Source organism: Amblyomma mixtum, chromosome 4 (genome assembly GCF_055824585.1).
Source record: "Amblyomma mixtum isolate Tamu chromosome 4, ASM5582458v1, whole genome shotgun sequence".
Lineage (NCBI taxonomy): Eukaryota > Metazoa > Arthropoda > Arachnida > Ixodida > Ixodidae > Amblyomma > Amblyomma mixtum.
This window is the reverse complement of record NC_143015.1, coordinates 116,554,982-116,578,087: the sequence shown is the minus strand read 5'-3', so window position 1 is coordinate 116,578,087 and position 23,106 is coordinate 116,554,982. Positions and strand designations below refer to the sequence as shown.

Genomic DNA, 23,106 nt, shown 5'->3' with positions numbered 1-23,106 from the left:
AGTTAAAGCAGCCTTTTCTTTTCTCTTATTAAGACTTTGTTCTCTTTACATGACCGTATCGAATAAGTTGGATGCATAGCAGAGCTGTCATCAGGTGGTTGCACGGTGCAGCGTATGTTAATCCTGTGTGATGTCTTTCCTTTGTAGTACAGGCAAAATTCTGTGACACTGCCTATGTGTTTTGCGCAACTTGCGAAGTGCACAGATACGATATAAATCTCAGCACATCTTTTTGTATCAAGTTACACGTACGTTGAAGTACAGCCTTTGTCAAAAGTAACCAGGCTGCATGGTTTGCTTCTAGGTTGTTTAGCGGAGCCCTTGTGGCTTTCCTAAAGATGAAAAGATGTTGGAATGTAAAAAGACCCCCAGTCCTTACCTTTAACGGCCATTTCAACTTCAGGGAAGCTGCAAGGGCTCCACTGTACGAGCTAGAAGCAAACCACGCAACCTGGTTACTTTTGACAAAGACTGTACTTTTCACTCGCTTTCGAATTGGTTCAACGATTGATTCGGTTGTTGCTTTTCTTTTCCCTTCTCCCGGTACACATCAGAGGTGGATTGAATACATGAAAGTTTCTGTGCCAACATTTTCTGTGCAGGACACAGTCACGCAGCCACAGGAGACGACAGTGCGGGACTTTGCCGCTCAGTGCCTGAAAGAATTTGTGGCATGGAGCATAAAGCAGTCATCTCCAAAGGCAAGCAGTCTTAAGCACTCTGAGCACTCCCATAAATGGTTTGGTTTGGTTTATGGGGTTTAACGTCCCAAAGCAACTAAGGCTATGAGGGACGCCGTAGTGGAGGGCTCCGGAAGTTTCGACCACCTGGGGTTCTTTAACGTGCACTGACATCGCACAGTACACGGGCCTCTAGAATTTCTCCTCCAAAGAAATTCTAGCCGCCGCGGCCGGGATCGAACCCGCGTCTTTTGGGTCAGCAGCCGAGCACCATAACCGCTGAGCCACCGCGGCGGCACTCCCATAAATGTCCACAGTAATCACAGTGTCACTAGGGTTATGGTTGGTTTTGTTTAAAGTTGGCAGTGAAAATTACTGGCAGGAAAAAAAGAGGTTTGGATCTTGCCCTACTAAAGAAGCAATGTAGCCAATCTTTTGTATGCAGTAGAACCCCTGTATAGTAAAGTAACTCGACCAGCTAAAATCAGGGTCTTTACTATTTTAGTTGTTGGTGATAGCATGGCTCTGAGGATGCTCTCTGGTTACTTACTAAATACAGAGTGTGGGTTTATAAAAGAAACACCTTGAAATACTTTTCATCCTGCTCTTATCAACCCCCTTTTGTGATTTTTCAGTTAGTATCATATTTTATGTTATCACATTTTCGATTTCATTTATGTCTTGCAGAAATGCCGCATTTGTATCAATACAATGCCACTATGAATATAATGCCAGTTTGACTTCGGGTAAAAATGAAAGCTTTGCATTGACCACGGTGTAGTCTTCCGCAGCCTCAGTGCCATTTAAGAGGCATTAGATAAGAAACGTGCGCGGCACAATCAAGTGCGGCAAAACCGCCTGTGCACTGCCACCACACCTCCGCTTCTAGCCGCGCTTCGTGCTGCCGTGTGCTGCGAGCGTTCGCCCTTTTCTTCCTTTCTCTGCACCTCACTGCACCTTTACTGTCTTTCCTTCCTCAGTGACCCGAGCCGCCTTCTTTCTATGTTCATAGCTAGCTTTTGTTTTCCGTGCGCGTAGCGCACTTTGCCTCACGGCCCCAATACCTTTGAAAAGTCGACTTCTCCTCACGCTCTTGAGCTTGGTGGTGAAGCCAGCTAAAAAAAAAAAAAAAAAAAACGTTGTTTTATTGTTTGGCGTCCATTTGCCTGCGAATGTTCGCCCCACGATCTTAGGCTTCGCGTGTGCCACGATGTCATCTTTTCGCAGAAACTGCATCGCCGCGGCCAGGCGCTCTTTACTGTAGCCATTTCTTGTTAAAAAATCTTGACTACAAACGAAGTAAAATGAGCAGTCTTATAGGGAAGGTGAAATGGGGCTGTAGTTTCACTTTACTATATCCGTGTTTACCATAGCAGGTTTCTATTTAAGCTTAAGCACTGAACATGCAGCTTTTTCATTCTTTGAGCATACCCAGTATGTTGTGTGTTTTTTTGCCAGAGACTTGTTTTCAAAGTGAACAATGTAGGTGTGCAAATTAATTAAATTTTCGAATGTGAATGGAAAGGAATGTGCAGAAAAAATGCCTTGGAATATCTGTTCAGTACAAAATACTTTAAGAGAAAGCTGGATAGGCAAATGTTGCTTCCCTGTTTTCTTTTTTTTTTTCTCAGAACAGGGCATAATCTTTGCAGCTTAAACAAACACAACTAGAATGTCTCAATCCCATAAAAAAAAAAGAAAAACTATGTGTATCTTGATTAGACAGTAAAACAGTTCATGAAACCTGTCATGTGGTCATGCAAAATTAGGAACAGAATGAAATTCGTGAATTGACATGACTGGCAGTTAAAAATAACATGACAGATACTAAAACCTCGTAATTAAGACTTAAAGAAGCTACAATTCAAATAACCCCCCCCCCCCCCCCTTCCCACCACCCCCAAAGAAGAAAAAATTCCAAAAATGCAATGGAGCCTCATGCGTGCAGTTTTGCCATGCTAGAAAAACAACGTGGACATAAATAAGTGATTAGAATGCACACTGCTGTCGGAAGGGTGAGACTGCTTCTAAGCAGGAAAAGGAAATGACCAGCAACGCATCGGTTGGCATTTGAAGCCATGCCCTAGATCAAAGCCTTACACTACTTGGCTGCAGCATTGCCATTGTGTTTCACATCACAGTTATAGAATGCACTCAACACCAATCCAGGGTAGTTACCACATTTCAGATCCGCACTTCAGAAGATAAGTTGCTTTGGCATCGTGACATTGTCCTTCTCTCAGGATCTGGAGAAGAGCCCGACCAACGTGAAATCCGTGCTGAGGCGCCTGTGCAGCTACTGTCGCCACCCGAGTGCATCTAAGCGCCTTGGGGCAGCCCTCGTTTTCAATAACATCTACGTCCTGCTCAGGTGAGCGAGTTGATCCCTTGCCTCTCGTTCATCTTGTTCTCATTGCTTACGCGTTGTCATTGAAGGGAAGCCGAAACGGTCAGAGAAATTGAAACAGTGGTAATTACACTCTAAACACGAATATGCCTACTTGAGAGTAAAAAGTGAGTAACTATGCCCTGGCACACTCTCCTTTAAAGAAGGGAGTGCACTAGAAGATAGCATGCTCTCTTTTTATTCTTTTTTGTTTTGAGTGTAGAAATGAGTTGTCTGGTAATCAAGGATTTGGGAATTTGGGGATTTTTTCAATAACAGTAAAAAATTGCACGAAATTTATTTTTTGCATGGCTCCATGCTGTTGGGATGGATCAAAGAATGCCTTAGGTAGAGGGAAGGCTGGAAGAAGAACGCTGATGGAAGGGCATTGTCTTAGGTATTTCATAGGCTTGTGTGAACAGTAGTTTTTTTAGTTGTAAGTGAATATCAGTTTTTTTTTAACACTTTGTTAGTTTTCCTAGCTGTTGTTGGTTGTAGTTAGCCATCAGCCCAAATACTGTGTGGCATTGAAGAGAGAATAGGTTTGCCTGAAAATTCTGGTGTCTGCACTAAAGCCGGGGCAGTTTGAATCCCCTGCTTCATATGAGGCTTCATCTGAGAATGTTGCTAATTTCTCAGAGGATGGTTAGGTTTGGTTTCACGGGATTTATCATCGCTAAGCGTCTCAGACTATGTGGGATGCCATAGTGGAGGGCTCTGGATGATTTCGACAGCCTGGGGTTCTTTTAACATGCACTGACATCACATAGTACACGGGCCTCTAATATTTCGCCTCCATCAAAATGCGACCTCCGTAGTTGGGATCGAACCCGCGCTTTTTGGGTCTTCATCAGCCTGACTACGCCCACTGCAGGGCAAAGGCCTCTCTCATGTCTCTCCAACTAACCCTGCCCTTTGACAGTTGCGGCCACTGTATCCCCGCATACTTCTTGATCTCATCCGCCCACCTAACTTTCTGCCACCCCCTGCTACGCTTGGAATCTACTCCGTTACCCTTGAGGACCAGGGGTTATCCTGCCTTCGCATTACATGCCCTGCCCGAGCAGAGAGTACCATAAATACTGAGCTGTGCCGGCTTATATTGCAGGGAGGAGGAGTCCCTGGTGGACGCGTTCATTCTGGAAACCTTGGCCTTTTTTGTTGACAGCTTGAAGCTTGCTCATGTTGATGAGAAAACCATCGGTGAGTTGTGTGTCATGCAGCTAATTCAATCCTTTAGCCCTTCTTGGTTGTATTAGAATGAGGTATAGCTGTCCGCGGATTAAACAAAACAAAGGTTCCAGATCATTTTAACCTCGGTGAAGTCACCTGCTTTCAGAAAGCTGCTGAGGAATCCCATGTACTTGTCTTCCATTTCATCCTGCTTGACAAGCACTCATCCTGCCTAACGCGCATGCAAAAAAGAGCACGCAGGTGAACTATTCCTAAAAAAGTTCCCTTGTTCAGATAATAATGACAGTCTGTATAGAGAAACAACTTGCTATAAACAATTGCAGTGTGATTAGTCAAAATAAATTGAGTGAAAAGAAGGGGGTGATTAAGGCATGCATTGATTTAAGTGTTCAAAGAACCCATATTGGCACACCAAGGAACTCAAGAGTCCAACAAAACTCAGTTTAGGAACTCATAAGTTATAACACTGCTTCATGTATGAGCATTTAATATGCATGCTACCTCGTTCCATCAAAAGTGCAATTGGGGAAAATTGTTTGGCGCTTTTTGGAATGGTTTGAAGCATTCGCAGCTTAACTTATAGTTAGTGTTTGTGTGCGCTTATAAACTGTTCGTTGCATAGCATACACATTACTAGTTGTATAGTGTGCGGAAGGAGCGAAGGTGGAAAATCTGTGAAACAGTTGTGTTTCTTTTCTGCTGTCAGCCCATTGCCCTGTTGGGGGCATAAAGCTGTTGCTGTGACCACACTGACAGTGTCCCCTTGGTCGTTTGCCAGGTTCAAGGGAGCTTTGTTGCCGGGCATTGGACAACATTCTGCGAATAGTCAGTGTCAAAAGCGCTCTGCTGAGTGGCACGAAGAGCAAGCGACGATGGCCATTGTGAGTGAGCATTTTATCTTGAAGCAGAATGCCTTGACCTGAGTGGCGCAAGCAATGAGCTTTTTACTGCGACCGCAGTTAAAGGCGCATTTCCCGGTTCTGCGGCATCAGTGTTAGCATAGGGGGCGTAACTTGAAGTATGAAGAAAAAGGAAAGTGGCGCTGTTGTGAGCATTGCATCATGGATCCATGGTGCCCTCTGTACGCAGTGGTATTAACTAGTGCTTGTGCTGTTCTCTGCGTCACGGGCTTGTGGCGCCCTCTGTGCACAGCAAGTGTCTGAGCAGAGAAGGCAGCACTTCAACACCAAAAACAGCTGTCGCAGAATCTTGCCATATGCCGGGGTGGTGGTAACTGTCAGTGAGTTTTTCTGCCATCACTTTGGCAGCTCAATTTCTTTTTTTTCTCCTTAACGTCAGCTAAACTCTCGTTTAAATTCACACCATATGTTGGATAGTATATGTTATGTGTGGCTTCTAAATCAAATTCTGGCCTACAACATTGTGCTTTTATGTGAACTCTTACACATATTTTTCTAAATTTTGTGATGTGCATTATGGAGCATGAGGGGGCTTGTTAATCAGGACATTGATTTGGTTGAAAGGTGTTCTGAAGGCATGTGGCTAAGTTATCGAAGTAATCATTGGACCCACCAGCAATACAATTGAAGTAGTAGCTGTGATGACAGCTTATTGTATGAATGTGGTGAAAAGCGCAGTGTAATAATTTAACGAAACAAGTGTGCAGTCATTATTTGGCTGTGAACACATGTATAATGGTCTTGTGTCATTGTGTACGCGAAAACATCTCACACATGATCCGTCTCATTCAGTAATCCAGTTTGTTGAATTTTCTTTTAGACAACCCACTATGGTTGATGGTCCTCACATGTTTAGTGGAATGCTAAGATGCTGGAGGCTGTTGCTTAGAGGTGTTGTTTCCGGCACATTGCTGATTGTACCTTTTGTACCGATTTTTCTGTCTCTCTCAGTGGCAATGGTGAAAGCAGGCCGGTGACCCTGTCGTTGGCCGTAGAGTGGCTGCTCTTTCAGACAAGCTGCCCACAGTCTGACTGCCGCCGCAAGTGTATGGAACTTGTCTGGACCCTGGTTCCGAGACTCCCAGGTGATGTGCACCTTCTTTGAAGCTGCGGTGTAGTCAAGAGTCTGACGAAAGCTTGTATGGTCGCTTGTTCGTGTCAGCGAAAGCTCGTATGTTTGCTTGTTGGATTCGTGTCGAGAAGAAGGAAAGATAACAGCCAAGATTTGGAAGGGGTTTGCTTCCTTGCAGAAGCATTGTTCACTAGCATTCATTGAACTGCTGTCAGTAAAGTGAGTGTTGCTCAATGAATAAGGCTCTTGAACATGGCCTCTGGAGGGAAGCTGAAATTTTGGAACCCTAGCCCAGCTTATTCTGTGTCCTTCCTTTTTCTTGACGGGAGGTTTTGATCAGCTTGGCAATTGGATTACAGGTTCTTCTCCAATTGTTTCATTGGAAAATACAAACTTTGCACAGCTGTTGCTGAAGACATTGCCATGGTGATTTGGAGATGGAACTGAAATATAGAATGCATAATTGGCAGTGCATTTATAAAATGTTTGTGTGGAATTTAGTGCATTGTACTAGTACTAATATTATTAAAATACATTGGTAACCACAATTCTAAGTTTAGTCGTTAGAGGTAAAAAAACAAAACTGACGTGTTCATTATGCTTTGCTTGTTTCAAGAAGCAAAACAGAACGTAGAAAAATAAAAATGGAGCACCGGTCTCAGACCAAAGGCACATTCTTGTAGCACATTCTGGTTGGTTTATGGGGTTTAACGTCCCAAAGCGACTAAGGCTATGAGAGACGCCGTAGTGGAGGGCTCCGGAAATTTCGACCACCTGGGGTTCTTTAACGTGCACTGACATCGCACAGTACACGGGCCTCGAATTTCTCCTCCAAAGAAATTCAACCGCCGCGGCCGGGATCGAACCCGCGTCTTTCGGGTCAGCAGCCGAGCACCATAGCCACTGAGCCACCGCGGCGGTAGCACATTCTGTGAAATATTTTTGAACTTTTTAAGTAAAAGGTTGAAGGATCGTTTGTTTGTTCCTCTTTATTTTTTTAAGCATTTAATGTGTAGCAGCCATTTTTTCATTCTTTTGTGCCATTCCTTTTCAATGCAAGGAGAACAGAAGTCTGTAGGTATGATGGAGTCTTTTTTTTTTTTCTCACTGTTATGCTGAGCAGATTTGATCTATATTGGCAAGATAGGCTGCCTTCTGAATTTTCGGCACTGATTAGAAGAAAATGTCATTTTTTTGTTGTTTACTTCCTGATGTGCAGGATCTCCAACTCACAGCAGCTACATGTCAGAACTGCTTAAGGCCAATGGCAGTTCCTTTTTTATTGAGAGGTATGCTTCTCTTTCCTTGTTCATATTTTATTGGAGTTTGTTTCTGTGTTAGAGTGGAACATCTTTTCTCATTAAATGAAATATAGTCTTGTGTTTTTCATGAAAACACTTTTTGGTTGTTCTTTGTGCATTGGTTTCCTAGATTGTATTCTTTATTCGCGCCAGCAGCTTAAATTGAAATACTGCAAACATTCATCCGCACTTTCGTTTTTTGTGATTTCAATTGCATGTGTATTGTTTCCTGGGGGGGGGGGGGGGGGGTTGCCTTTTCTGCTTTAATCGTATGACTACATTTGAAACCTACTTTATTCATAGCATGTAAAGCAGCGCTCTTTAAATTAGTTTCCACAGGCTGCTTTTGTGGGTTCCATAAGCACCCGTATTGGTCTGTTCCCTCCTTTTCAATACACTACTTGCAGGTGCATGTGAACTGGGCTTAATACCTGGTTTGTTAAAACTAATTTGGGAGTGTGATAGGTTGTATCTGGCATTCTTCCAGCTATTGCTAGCTATGCCTGGAAGTTATCCTGAGTGATGTCTGTGGTGTTCAAATATCCTTAACAAGGATGTGTATTGCAGCAATATCTAGGAACACAGCATATAATTGTTTAATTCTAATAGTTAGAATAACCCTATCAGAACGAGCTGAGCGCGCACAGTTAATGCCCTCACCACTCACACCTTTCACAATTGCACACGACAGGGCCGCGTCGACCTTCTCAAGCCTGCCTTGAGCGTCCGTGTACGTGCTGGTGGTCTGGTGCAGCGGAGAGCGCAAGTATGCGAGTAAAAGTTTTTTTTAAAAACCCGAATAGAAAGTAGAGGGTGCAGAAATTATGCGTGGACACAAATTTTGCGAGTAAATACGGTATCTAGGGAGTCACGAAATTGCTTCATGTTTTTCTTTACATTCATTCTTGTTTACTGCTCAATTTCTCTAGGTTTGAAGAAGGTCTCTCTGCTACAACTGGCGCATGGAGCAACCTGACGGGTATCCGCAAGTTCTGTGACCAGCTCCTCGGTCTTCTTGAGTGCTACACTTGGATCCTGGAGCAGCGACTTCTGGAACCAAAGTTGTTGTTTGAAGGTGACTACAATGACAAATCAAAGGTCCTTTATGATGCTGTATTTGACGAGGAAGTGTTCAAGACTTGAGGTTGCAGATCTGGTTGTTAATTTCGCCGAAGAAATTTCACTGTTTTAGGATTAATGCAGTGTGCTTGGCTGTGTGGTCAATGGGACACCGAAGACGAATTGAAGTTGATCTTTATTGACAGATTACTGCATTCTAATCACAAATAAGCTCTGCTACTATCACTGAAAACGGAGGTTTCATAACCTAGCAAAGAGGCTTCTGTTTTGTTTGACAATCTGCGGTGATATCAGTGCTTTTTAAAGGGGTGCAGACACAAAATTTCGATTTGTATTACGAGCATAAGGAGATGCGTTCTAGAAAATTTTATTTGCAGTTGTTGAGTGCAAGATAATTTAATATGATTTCGAATGTTGTCTGAGGTGCTGCTCGACATATCCACCGACATCCAGCGACATTAAGGCGTGCTGAACTCCAATGGCGTAGCAACATCAATGAGAAACGGATCCAAACTACCGCAGAACAGCGATTGAAGCAACAAGAAGGCAAAATTGCGCTGAATGCCAGAAGGTGGAGGCTGAAGCAAAAGAAAAAGTGACAGGCAGATGCCGCTCTGTGCAGTGGAAGCAGTGCCGCAGAAAAGAAGAAAGGAATTGAACGATGAACAGCGCAAGGCCGAGGTTGAAGCCAAGTCCCAATAGATGGCTGAAGAACCTAAGAGAGCCATGAATGCTCTACAAGGTGTTCGTCCGAATGTTCTGCAAGAACTCGTTTGGATATGCATGCTTAGTGTGGGACTGCCTGTGGCACAAAAATAACCTGAAGGCCCTACTGGAGAGCAAGCCCTCTGTTCTGTCCGAAGTTTTCAGCGCCTTGAACCTAATGACGTTTGAGGTTTGCATTACGTGCACCCAAAGCTTAGAGAACAAGTGCCCTACTATACTGTGTGAGCAACGGATATGTTTACCAAGCATTGCTGCAAAGTTCATGCACACAGCTGCGGCATTCCCATTTGCAAACACGCTAGATCATCACCCCCAAAGTGAAACCAGTAAAAGCCAAAGGCAAACCCCCCCACCCACTGTAATCACAGGTTTGCTGCATCGATTCCAGTGGTTGCAAAATTATTTCTCGGTGGAGTAAAAGCTTGTTAATTCAAACTTCAAGGGACTGAAGAAAATCTTTGAATTGTGTGAAAGCTCAAATTACTGAACGACTCAGAAAAATGTGACAAGAACTGCTTGCGTCGTGGTAAATTTCCTTGGTAAAAGATTGGGCAATGGTCCCTTGCTTGTGTCATGAGAACAGCAGGACAGTGACTTTTTTTTTCACATTTTCATCAATGCTTTTGCAGGTGATTTGAGCATCCTGCCCACTGTGCCGGGCGGCAGCTCAATCAATCGCGAGAGGCTGCTCTTGAATAGCAACCTGAGTCAATCACAATCCATCCCAATCAACCCAAGTCCCTCCAATGGCAGCACCTGCCATCGCAGGGCAGTGGCGCATTGCTTGACCGCTGTACCACTGCGCCAGGAGTGGTAGGAAGATTCCCAGGGACCTATGAATGTAAAGAATGACCACTATCGCTATCCGAACAACTGCCATTCATGTGTACTGGACCTGAACACCGGATCCGAAGTGAAAACCGAACTGCTAGTGCACCTAATTCGCATTTGACTTAACTGCACAAATCGACCATCTTTTTTTCATCACGCCTGCCATTGTGTGTATGTAAGACGCGTGGAGGCAACTCTGCAGCATGCAATATAGGTTTGAGAAAGCCTATTGTGGCGATCCCTTGCCGTGCCGGTCGTGCCTGGATGCGGCCTCCCTTCGGGAGCTCGCTTGAATTGACTGGTGCGAGACCCGTAGCATCCTATGACATAGGCTCATATGGTTTGGTTTGGTTGGTTTGGTTTATGGGGTTTAACGTCCCAAAGCGACTAAGGCTATGAGAGACGCCGTAGTGGAGGGCTCCGGAAATTTCGACCACCTGGGGTTCTTTAACGTGCACTGACAGCGCACAGTACACGGGCCTCTAGAATTTCTCCTCCAAAGAAATTCAACCGCCACGGCCGGGATCAAACCCGCGTCTTTCGGGACAGCAGCCGAGCACCATAGCCACTGAGCCGCCGCGGCGGCCCCATAGGCTCATATGGCCGTTAGCTGGGACTGCACCGGAAGCTCAAATTACCTGTAGATTCCCGAATTAATGGGGGTTGAATTAATGAGCTTGTACTGAATTACTAAGTGAGAGTATCAAGCCATGCTCCGCCCACCTGGACTTAGGTAGTGTTCGTTATGGTGGTGCTCTTTGTTATTATTATGACAGCATAGATATTATTTTTGTTTTTCTTTCAGTGCCCAACAAGCCCAGCTTTATTTTCCCATTAATCGCCAAGTTCCTGGAACGTCTCACCCTATGTGAAAATTTGCACGAGGCACTGAGTGATGAAGAGGCCGCTTCACTACTCTGCACACCTACAGGGACATCCGCATTTAATTTGTGAGCATTTCCTCTTGATTGTGTTCTACCAGATGCCGTGCAGTGTATGCTTTCTTCTAATTTCTCAAGCAGGTGATGTCCCCGATGAAAAGTACGCTTCGGCACTTTGTCATTTATATGCTTCGGTACCACTCTTCCTGTGTAGTGTTTTCTTTTATGATGTAATAAACCAGCCTTACTGGCAGCAGTGCTTCAGGCTGGATATGCCTTTGTCAGTCATCATGAACACTGTAATCCACATCTGTTCCTCATGGTGTTTTTAAAAAACACATCATTTGTGCAGTCCAAGTACCAATAGAAGTTGAAAAGTACTTGCTATGCTCTTACGTAATCGCCATTTCAGGGATTGTGTAGCAGTACGGTTTCTCTGAGCAGCCTTCCATGTTGCTTGCTTTGCCTAAATCAGCTTCCAAATAGCACCCAAGTATCTCCTGTTTTACGATGAGGTACTTTTAAAGTTTGACTTAAATGTGTACTCTGCTACATATACTGTATATTTCAGTATGCATCATAATCACCGTTTATAGATACTTTTTTAGTTCCATAACTCCTCGCAGCGCCCGTAGGGAGCAGGCGGCCTGTCGCCGTCCCCGCCACCGCGGCGCTGCAATCGCGGGTTGAGCTAGGAGAGCGAGAGTCGTCTGCTAGCGTGCAGCGTTTTGCGCGAGCACTCGCATTCGAATCATCGCTGCGCGACTGCTGTTTTTTGTTTGCGGCTCTTGCCCGGAGGTATTACATAACATGTGTGTGCTTAGCGCGTTTGCGAACTTAAGGGCGGTATTCTGAGCAGTGTCACAAGCGGCCGTTTTGTACGGGCAATGACGAAATGCATGCTTCGATTCTGCTTCTCGTGCGATGAACCTAACCTTGCTACTTCAATAGATTCGGATTATTCGCCGAACCAGTTTTTCGCGACTGGCTGTTGTGTTTCGCATTTCGCACAAAATTACTTTTACGTTTTATTACAGCAATGCTGGTGCAAATAAAACCCGCCGCTGTCTCAGTGGCTACGGCCCGCGGCTGCTTTCCCGAAAGCCGCGAGTTTAATACCGGTGTAGGCGAAATGCAAGAGCAACTCAAGGCCCTTGGCATTTAAATAGAAAAATTTTATTCAGAAACCCACTAAACATCGTTGTTGACAAATTTGCTGTCAACTAATTTGTGAGACAAGCTTCGCCTTCTTTCGCTCTCTTTGAGCTCTAACGGCGCTACTATTTTCCAAGCACTTTGCTCGCGCAAAGTGCATGCGCGTCACTAAATAAAAGTAAATTAATTGAGCTGTGAACACCTCAGCATGCTCTGGACAACCAACACCATACGTGCCTTTTTTTACAAGAGAATCCAGCACGTTCCAAAACAGGTCGCCGAACAACTCGCCCTTTGTAGCCTGTTTTATAGTACCCTCTACCGCGCTTACACAGGCAAACATCTTTTTGGAAGGGTACGCGAAACTGCCACTGACATAGTCGCGCTCAATAATGAGCATAGCCTCACGCGGCAGAGAATCCTGCCTGCCAAGTGCGTCCGCTTTGCAGAGTTCACATTTCGCTTTATTTTTATTTTTGAAAGCCACATAGCCTGCCAAATAGTACAGGGCTGTTTCTTCTGGTGATGGAATCTGTGGTCGTTGGAGGCGTTAGAGAGGCATTAGAGAGGCCCCTGAAAGGTATCGCCATCAGCTCCTGCCAGATCTGTTCTTTCTAGCCTTTTTCTGGATGAATGCGTCGCGACGCTTTTCTCCGAGGCTTTTGAAGGCACTAAGTAAGACGCGATCAGTTCCCGTCTCACAGTTCCCTTTCACAGCTACTTCACCAGGTGTGTAAAGAGAAAGCAGCCTAAATAATTGGCTGAACTTCGTCACTGTAGGGTGGTCTTCGTCACCTCCATATGACCTCACTAGGCCAAAAAATCTCTGGATTAAAATATATATATATATATATATATATATATATATATATATATATATATATATATATATATATATATATATATATATATATATATATACATGAGCATTTCTAGGCTTTTTCAACGTGCCAGTCTAATTACCGCGGGTCTTGGTTTAACTTCGCTGTCAGAATATAGCTGACGCCCTTGTTGTGTAGGAAGTCTATAATGGACAGCACTGACATCAGTGTCACCCGCAGGGTCTCAACGGTTTGATTTTATGCAATGAGTTTGATATTTCCTCTTGCTTCCGTCCGGATGGCGTTTCTCCGAGTTGCTCTTGTACCCGCTGGTACAGCCGGGCACGAAGCAAGTTGCATCGTCGCGCTCGAAAGCTGCTTCACGGCCAGCAGCGTTTGTTGTTCTGAGTGCACGATGGGGACCACGTGTTCGCAGAGCGCACAGGAACACAAATGGACAAAAAAAAGCCAGCGACAAACGCGGGCACGGGCTAAGTAGTAACGGCGGGAGAGGGGCCGCGTGCGCGCCGGCGACCGCGCAAACCTCGACTGCAGCGCCCTCTCACCGCCCGGGTACAAGCAGCGCCCGCTTTCAGCGGAGGAGTTATGGAACTAAAAAAGTATCTATAAACGTTGCATCATAATATCTTCCTGTATGTTAATGACCTATAGAACAGAATGTAGGAAGGTCGTAGAGAACGCACTTTTGGATCATCGGGTGTGAAATTTTTTTCTGCACGTTCATGTGAACACCCACACTTTAGAACTGTATTTTGGTTAAGGCCAATAAACTGAACTTTTACTCAAATATGAAGATAGCATTACACCAATGTCATGTCACTTAAGCATACTGTATTTATTTGCTTGCATAACAAACCTGCAATAAATACACTCTCCTACATTATTCGTTAAAAGTTTAAAAATTTTAATTCCTTGCTGTGCATATTGTACTATGTATCTCCGGAATTATAACCTTTTCCTTCTTTAACTAAAAAGTATGTTCATTATGCCGGTCAATACAGTGAATGGCAGTACAACACGGAAAATGTAAGATAGGGCCATCTAGAGAGAGGTGAGCCATCAATGTAGGCAGTAGCACTTCGTTTCCGTCTTGCTCATTCGGTCTGGCTTCCTTATATGCAATGCATCTGGAGTAGGGCGCTGTAGAGCTGACAATCAGAAGTGTTACAGCAACTGCTGGTTTCACAATACCTAACTAGCGTCTTTATGGTATCTTACTGTGACAGCAGTTAATGGCAGTTTTATGCATCCGCAGTGTTGGCAGCGTAACATGGAGGAATAACGAGGTGCAGTGAAAAGTGGCTTCATTTACTGTGCGGCGGATTCGTGGCGCCCTCTGTGTGCAGTGGCGTGAACTAGAGGTTGAACCATTTGCACATCCGATCTGAGAGGGCGACAGTGTATATCACGGCGAACTATGCATTCACCAACACAAACAGCTGTTGCAGATTGTCGCATTACGCAAGCATGCTAACCACTGGCGATTTTTTATGCCTGTGTCTGCGTGTAATATGGTAAAGCTCATTAATTCAAAATTCAAGGAGCCTGAAAAAAATGTTCGAATTATCTGAAAGTGCAAATTATCAATTGACCCCAAAAGAACTGCCAAGAATTTGAAAGCACAAACTGTTGGGCGAGTTGGTTTTACATGATAGACGTGAAACAGTGCAACGTCACACTGTCCCTCTGCTCTCTTCCTAGGCTGTGTGCCTTTTCGTCGTTTCATGTCCATCATGTCAAGAACTGCTAGCATCACGGTAAATTTATTTGGTGAAAGACTGGGCAATAGGTGCCGAAACTAAGCGGTCAAACTATTCTCAAAGACGGGGCCATTCGTTAGTTGTCACGTTTGTCACTGAACACCGTTGTCAGAGGTGCGATCATGAGTGACTCCGCAGTACGGAATTCAAGTTTTGAGCAAGGCTGTTTCGGCCATCTCTTGCCATGCCAGTTACACCTGGACATGTCTTCCCTTCAGGCGTCAGTTCGAATTAACGGGTGTGAGACCAGTAGCGCCCAAATTTACAAACGAACAACATCACAGACTTAAATGGCTGTTGGCCGAGATCGAGCCAGCAATTTGAATTATCGGGATTCCCGAATTAACAGAGGCTAAATTAACAAGCTTTTAATTTCTCTTTATTCACTGGTTATTATAGATTGTACTTTGGTGCTCACTGAGCGTGAAACTTCGTTCAAACTTGATAGCAGCAAAAATGTAATATATACTAGCAACTCTTTTACTTGTCTCTTTTTGCCATTCCCAGGGCAAAATGTTCTGTGACGGTACGGCTTTTCAATTTTCTGACGGTGTGGATGAAGAGTGCCCCATCATCCATGTCGACAATACCAAACCCGTTTTGGAAAACGGAAGCCTTCTGGAAGTGCTGTGTTGTCTGCGTACTGCTGCCATCTGAGGCAGGCTTCGACCTGTCCGACCTTGAAGTTTCAAACCAGCTTCCCCTTGAGGTACTGCTTTTCTTGTTGTGGATATTTATTTCTGTGGTGTTTTAAATGCTGAGGACAACTGCATCCAATTTGTCCTCTCTTTGTCCTTTTAAAAATGGAACATTATTTTTCCCTTCACATAATTCAAACTCCTGATCGCAGCAACTAAAAGTGCTCCCTGATCACCATTTGGAAAATAATAGGGGTTTAGCCAAGGCTGAGATACACACACTGTCATGACGTTGGGGTAATTAGGGCAGCTGAAGAAAGATTATTGTGCTTGGGAAAATGGCCAGTGGCAACGATAATCATATAGTTAATTTTCTTTAATTTTATATCTTGTGAAAGCCCCATTTTCACTGTAAAGAGCTTCTAAGTTATTAGAATGTGGCAATTTAATGATGCTTAAATTTTAAACAAGTTTTTCCTCAGTGTCCCTTTAAACTGGACATCTTTTGGATTTTGAAGCAGCATTTCTGTGTGATTTCTAGGTGTATGAGAGCAGTGAAATAAAATTTAGTGCATGATGAAACTATCTCGAGTACTATCTAATTTGGATGGTAAAGGACAGTCTAAAGGCCGTAAAAACAGATCTTGTTTGATTTAACATTCGTTTTAGTACTGAGGGTTGTCCAAACAGCGGATATCGTTTACTGTATATATGCAGGTAACGGCTGCACTTTTTTTTCGCATATTTGATGATTTCAGCTCTTACCTGAATGCAGAATTTTATAGTTCAGTTTTCAAGCTATAGTCTGGGGAAATTACTTTATTGTCCCATACAGTCTGATGCTATATTTGGCGCCTACACCAGTACACCAGTCGTTTTATCAGCAACATCTTATCAGCAAAGTGTTATCCAAAGAACTGACTTTGATGATGATTGCGATCTTGAGCAAAATGATAAAGTGATAATTAGAGCACATCTTATATTGTAACCATAGTCAAGATACTGCAGAATTAACCATACTAGAGGAGATGCCTGATGAGAATTGACTAGCTGCGCTCAGCTGAGGTTCAAAATGCATACCTTTTGGGGTTTTCCAGATTGCTTTGTGTTCTGTTGTAGCTTTGACCTGTTTTGTTCGCGTAGTTCTCTCTGTGCTGTGTTCGATCTGATCTCTCCTTATGATAGCCTGCACCTGACATTACCCAGTTAAATTTTTTGGGGTTCTCTATTTAAGGGCATTCTTTGCAACGAGGGCATTGCAGCATATTGAGACATTCGTGGCTTGCAGTAATCATTGTTTCTTGTATTTTATGTTATTTATTTGAAGTTTTGCTGAACTGTGTGGTGGGGAACCGTGTGCAGATGCTGGGGTTCCTGAGACAAGTGTCAGCCACCTTTCCAGACCTCTTGTCTTCCTGCTTCACCTCAGCGCTTTCTGACTTTCTCACAAAGCGGCCCGAGTGCTCTATTGAAAGCGTTCTGGATCTGGACATAAACGAACTTAACTGTCCACCTGAAACGCTGGAGCTATCACAAGCAGCTGATGCGGAGCCCATGGATGAAGATCCAAAGCAGCAGCAGCAGCAGAAAGACCTCCTGAGACTGGCGGGACTTGTGTCCGGCTACCGCCTGTTAGCCGAGCTCAAGATCACCAAGGTGGACCCAGAGGCGGCCTTGGCTCCCGTTCAGGCTGTGGCAAGGTTCTTGGGAGGGCAGCAAACAGTTTCACCAACTCCCCTCGCCAAGGAACTGTGCCTGCACCTCTTGGAGCTCGCCACCGCCCTTGGAGCTAGCGTAAGTGTGATTCTGTTGTCAAAATCATGCGTACCATACTGTCCGGTCATGTCCCAATCCCGTGACAGCAGTGGTTTGTTTTTGTTTTTTCAGAAGAGTTGGTATGTGAGTCGTGCCTTTTTTCGTGATGCATCTTTTTGGCCACTTGGCTCAAATAACTACATGGCAAAGTTTGATTACATGTGCTTGCTTTGGGATCTCCTCCGTATTTTTTCTATTTTTCTGTCCTTTGAAGCGCCCATTCATTTGGGTTAAGAGAAATTTTCACATGCCCCTTAGTCTATTCGCATAAAAATCTTAGTGGTGTAGAAAGTAACAAAAACCAGTGTTTATGCATCGGGGGCAATAAAAGCTACCCGTACTCTGGCAGGCTCAGAACCATACAACAGCACGGCATTGAAGTAATGACATTTAAGTTTGCTTGCATGCATTTGTTAGCTAATGTATGCAACATTGCAAAAGTTTAGCAGAGTGGGCATAGTCAGGCTGATGATGATGATGAATAGGATTCTAAAAAATGATGGTGTGTTGCATTTTCTGTTCAGGCCAGCAAGATCCTTGAAAGCTTGGAGCCCATCAGGGCCTGGGATGCTATGGGGGATCAGTTGTGTCATCATTTCGTCGAAAACGCCCACGCATTTGTGCCAGCGTCACTCTCAATGACCAGCAGTGCCAATGCTATTCTCACCCGAGTGCTGAACCATGTTCTTCAGGACAAACAGCTGGCTTCAGTGTAAGCATTGCTGACTGGACTAGACTTGCTTCTCTCTAGCTGTGACTTTAGGAACACCTCATTTTCATTGTGCTCATTTTTGATGTTGTGCGTTGGTTGCTTTATCTTTCCCAAGTACTGCTGATATGTACAGTAATGTTGTAAGCATCAATGCATCACGAAGGCTGTAAAACATCTTGCATTTAATGAGTCAGCATAAGCACTTGCAGTGGGCATCAGCCCTGTTATAGAATCAAGTTTTGGCATGTCTGTGCAATGGAACCTCGATAATTCAGACATTCAAACTGTTGCCGGAGTCTCACCGAATGGGCGCATAAGTCTATGGCATTCGAAGCTCGTTTATTCAGATGCCCTGGCGAAGTGGTGCCACGTCGAGGTATGACCTGCTCAGTAAGCAAGCATTCAGATATTTGCTCTCAGGCCTGAACTGCATATTGCATCATTTCCTATACCCCTCTGACGTGTGCGAAATGGCTAATGTGTGGACAATTGGCAGGCCCTTCTCGATGGGCTGAGAGAGTCTGGCCGCATAGTTTTGTTTTCGGAGCTTCGCTGCCAGTTCGCGGCGATGGTGGCTATCGGCCACACATATCAGCCAGCCAGCCAGCCGAGAGGTGCGAACTGTTTAGAAGAGATGATTGCCTTGTCGCTGATCTTTTAATTTTTTTTTCGAAGGGGTCATGCTACTCTGACACCAATGCGAACTGCCCTAGCTTCTGTCTGTGTGATGTATCCATTATTCCAGTGCGGTGAAATTCCGCGCTCATTACATGCTGTTTGTGCTGTGAAGTGCATGTCAAGAAGCCCCAGCTCTACCGCGTTGCACACTGAAAGAAGCCACAGAGACTTTACTCTTACTCAGCAGTCCTGCTTCTGACACTCCCGATAATGTGCACAAATTAAATGATATGACAGAAATGCAAAACTTATTGTTGTCACGTAGTTTTTGTCTTAAAAGGAGATGATCATTGCCCAGGTTTTCACCAAATTACTTTTACTTTCATGCACTGACAGTTCTGGTGAGGGGGGGGGTTGCATTCAATAATTCGACATTTGGATAATTCAGACGTTTTTTTTTCCACTGCCTTAAAGCTCAGGTTAGTGAGGTTTTACTGCATTTATTTGCGATTATTTTGTGGGCAGACATTTTTCATTTGAGTATGGTTGTCATTTTGTATATAATGCCTTTTGATTTGCTACTGCATTTATTTTAATAAATTTTACTGCTTCTCTTTTTCCGCATTTTTCACCGTTGATCACAGGCACGGTTCCACTCTGTCATCCGAGGTGATGAAACAGTGGTCCAAATTAGCCCCCTTTTTCGACGAAGGCTCTGCTCAGACCACGGTCAACTCTGCAGTTCTCGTTCTGGAAAAATTGGTGCTACTAAATCCCGAGGTAGGTGGCAGCCATCTTTGTTCTTACGTTCTTTGTTAGTACACAAAATTTTGCTTGCCAGTCTTAGAGCAGAGCGATGATTTATTTCTCACTGAGGGCCTCATCGATGCAGCCTAGTTATTTGTACTTGTTTAAGGCTCTCTTCAAGATTTGTTAGGCATTACAGTTTCTGTGAGAACCCTTGTGCAAAGTAATGTGTGCTTGCATTTATGAGAAATGGAGCCTATCAACATTTCACATATTTCATAAAGCAGCTGCTTGGCAAGGCAGCTGTTGTACTGCCAAGTAAGTGCAATAAGGAAGTTGTGGTAGCATATTCATGAGGGCATGTTGTTGATGTGTTCACGTCTCAGTTCTCATCTACATAGGGTTGAATTTTCATTCTTGTCTTTACAGATTGCGAGTCCAAAGAGCCCTCACTTTGAAACCTTATTTGCACTTTTTCTTAACCTGCTGCGGAGGCCAGCTGCTACCCTCGTCGATAAGGTAAGGCCTGCACGTTTAAGTTGACAGGCTTAGCATGCAGTACTCAGCACCTTTGTGGTACATACCAGCTTTGCAGAGGTGGCTTACTTGCATACCTGAAGCGTTACCTGAAGAGCATTTCTAAAGATCTCATGCTGTGCATGCTCTATTAATCTTATAGTTAAATGAAATTGGGCAAGTGCTTTTGTTTTTTTCCAGTTCTTGTTTGTTTATTTATAAATATTTGTTTGTAGTTTTGTGCAGAGTCATTAATGTGAAGCATATAACTTTTGCACTTCATCAGGTTCTCGCCCTGGGATTGGTCTCGGCTTTCGCAAATGAAGCACGTCAAGAAACTAGTGACAGGCTCAGGTAGGACTGTTGCAGTGCAGCATCCTTTCTTTGTTCTGCCTGACTGCACTGTTGCCCCGTGGCAAAGTGTCATCCAAATCCTCGAGTAGGGTGTGCGAAATTTGTGTTCCTACAATGCAATGAGTCATGAGAAAATGGAATTCAATCCAAAGTGCACTTTGTTGTGCTTGCACAAAAGTATGGTTAGCCTCAGGTGCACTATAGCAAAGCCTGGAGATCAGCTGCATACAGCAAAATATGCGGTTTGTGTGGGATGTTGCTCAGCGAACTTTTGAAGGCAGTCAATATGTCTGAGTGAATACAGTAGAATCTTGGTCCTACTCTGAGGGCTGATACAAATTTCGGTATGATACGAATTTGCAACATTCTTTAGCCAGAGTGCATTGTGGGCAGTGTGTAAAATTTTGGGGCTTCTTCATCGCTGGTGCCGTACTTTTCAGTCACGCCGTATGCACCGTGAGCACTGAATGGTAGTGTGTGGCCATAAATAAATACCTAAACCATAACGGGCCTGTATGCATGCATTTTTCCTGCTTCAGCATGCACATATTATTTGTTTTTGGATGATATGAATTTCGGGTCGTACAAATATCCTTCACAGTCTTGTGTGATTCGTATAATCAAGATTCTGCTGTATTTCTTTCAAACACCAGTATATAATGGTTCCTTATGCAGCATGGCCTCTATAACAACATCAAGATGTTCTCTTTGTTTAGTGATTATCAAGACTCCAAGCACATAGTGGCTTGAAACACTGTGCTACGCACATAATGCGCAAAAATCTAATTGGCTCAATGGGATCTTGACTGCGAAAGCAGCTGTCATGCGTTTCTAGCCTGATTTTATCTTGTCTTGAACTGTGAACAGAGATGCCTTGGAAGAGATGGTTTTGCAGCATTTCCCCATGGAAGTATCCAAGCTGCCTCCTGGTGCCCCTGAGCTCCTCGGCTATGTCCAGGCAATGCGAAAGGTGAAAATCTGTTGAATGAATACTCCCGAAGTCCCTTTTATCAGCTGGACAGTGAAAGCAAGTCCACCCAATGTTCCAGCTGACGAAATTGGCTATAGAATTACATCATCACATTATGATGCCAGTAATGCAAGGTTATCTGATGGTAATGTGATGATCGAAGCATCTGAGTAAAGATGTGAACAAGCTGAGAAAAAGATTGGGTACCTTGTTCCTTTCCTGACATTTCTGCCGCATTGAATGGCCAGTAGACCTTCCTCGATTTATGCAGTTTGTCCCTGTGTGCTGCATATTAAACTTCTGATTTCTGACTGCTGGTTTGGTTTGGTTTATTGGGGTTTAATGTCCCAAAGCAACTGAGGCTATGAGAGACGCCGTAGTGGAGGGCTCCGGAAATTTCGACCACCTGGGGTTCTTTAACATGCACTGACATCGCACAGCACACGGGCCTCTAGCATTTCTCCTCCAAAGAAATTCAGCCGCCGCGGCCGGGATCGAACCCGCGTCTTTCGGGTCAGCAGCCGAGCGCCGTAGCGACTGAGCCACCGCAGCGGGGCATTTCTGACTACTGTCACCCAAAGTAATTTTCAAGAATGTTTTGTGCAGCATATGCGAGAAAGGTGGTGTTATATTTTTTCTTGCTCTTTTTATTTAACCCTGATCATGTACCAAGTCACGTGATGTGTTTGTGCATTCTCTTGCAGCTTCTGGCTGGCCTCGAGAACACTGGCAGCACTGTACTGTTGGAGCTTCTGCTCCGTGTGCTCTACCGTGAGGACAAGAACCATTTCCTCGAACCAGAAGTACTTCACACTCTACGCCGTACTATGCCCAGGCATGTTGTCTTGTAAATTTTTTTGTGTCTCAAGGCTTTCTTCTGTCTTTTATTTTTTCATGCTTTCCTTTTTCTTGATCGAGGAGTTTGTATGGAGGGCTTTGCTCGCTTGAGAAGTTAGCTTTCAAGAAACACTGTGGATGAATCCATGCAGTTTTTGTTCTGGTACGACGAAACAGTGCTGATGGACAGGACGGAAGAAGAGACAGACAAATCCCGTCTGTCAGCGCTGTTTCTTCATACTATTCAACATGAACCAACCAGCCTAACTCGGCACTCTCCTTGAGTTTTTGCTCTCAGTAAAAATTCCATGGCTCTTTGTAGCTGTATTGATGCTTGTATGGCATCAACAAAACAATTATATGTTAACGCACCTTGCCGTTGACATTGCCATGTACAGAGGGCAAAACGCATGTCTAGTCAAGCTCTGAGTGTGTTTCGCGCGTAACACGCAATAACTAGCGGTAATATTTGGTTAAAAATGGTCTGGATGTAAACGTGCAGTTAAACTCATAGAATTCCATTGTCATTTTTTGCCTTCTCGGTTGCGGCGGCTTTGTGAGCTCCGGAACACAGAGTTTGGTTGTTCTAGGCATGCGTTTTGCCCTCTGTACACCTTTCTGGTCCCCTGTGTTTCACAGACTGCTCAGGCTACTTCGGAAGTATTGACTGATATGGGAAAAAACCATCCTAACATTCTTGTGATGTTTTTTTTTTTCTGACCTTTCACATTACTTGCATAATGCTTAGTTCTCAATGATTGGCTGCTGCAATGTGTAACATGGTGGTTCACTTCATCTCAGGTGTTCGGAGGCAAAGCAGCAGCAGCTGCTGACTACGGCCTACAAGTGTGCGGCCACTCTGCGTGGCCTCCGGAAATCGGCAAGACTGTCAATTGCGTCCAGGCTTCTTCCGCAGCTTCTCAGGCACAGTTCCAAATCCTCACTTCAACACTTCTTTGTCGACAATGTTGGGGACATCACAGACACGGTTGCATCGAAGATGCGTGAGGTAAGACCCTCTCTTCCTTGAATGTTAGTCAACGTTGGCTAGATTTGCATTCACCTTATTTT

General features: G+C 44.3%; 1 protein-coding gene across 1 annotated transcript in view; it reads left to right on the top strand.

Moving 5' to 3' along the window:
• The window catches only part of LOC149348024 (DNA-dependent protein kinase catalytic subunit-like), a 135,063-nt gene that overhangs the window by 43,924 nt on the left and 68,033 nt on the right, over positions 1-23,106 (top strand). Inside the window, exons 27-43 of the mRNA XM_089587872.1 lie at positions 603-701; positions 2,924-3,051; positions 4,175-4,269; positions 5,039-5,141; positions 6,132-6,265; positions 7,472-7,541; positions 8,483-8,628; positions 10,996-11,140; positions 15,336-15,537; positions 16,829-17,260; positions 17,806-17,993; positions 19,256-19,391; positions 19,788-19,877; positions 20,161-20,228; positions 21,096-21,198; positions 21,903-22,033; positions 22,837-23,044. Of these exons, the coding sequence (XP_089443998.1) occupies positions 603-701; positions 2,924-3,051; positions 4,175-4,269; positions 5,039-5,141; positions 6,132-6,265; positions 7,472-7,541; positions 8,483-8,628; positions 10,996-11,140; positions 15,336-15,537; positions 16,829-17,260; positions 17,806-17,993; positions 19,256-19,391; positions 19,788-19,877; positions 20,161-20,228; positions 21,096-21,198; positions 21,903-22,033; positions 22,837-23,044 (2,478 nt within the window). The remainder of the gene's footprint in view (positions 1-602; positions 702-2,923; positions 3,052-4,174; positions 4,270-5,038; positions 5,142-6,131; positions 6,266-7,471; positions 7,542-8,482; positions 8,629-10,995; positions 11,141-15,335; positions 15,538-16,828; positions 17,261-17,805; positions 17,994-19,255; positions 19,392-19,787; positions 19,878-20,160; positions 20,229-21,095; positions 21,199-21,902; positions 22,034-22,836; positions 23,045-23,106) is intronic.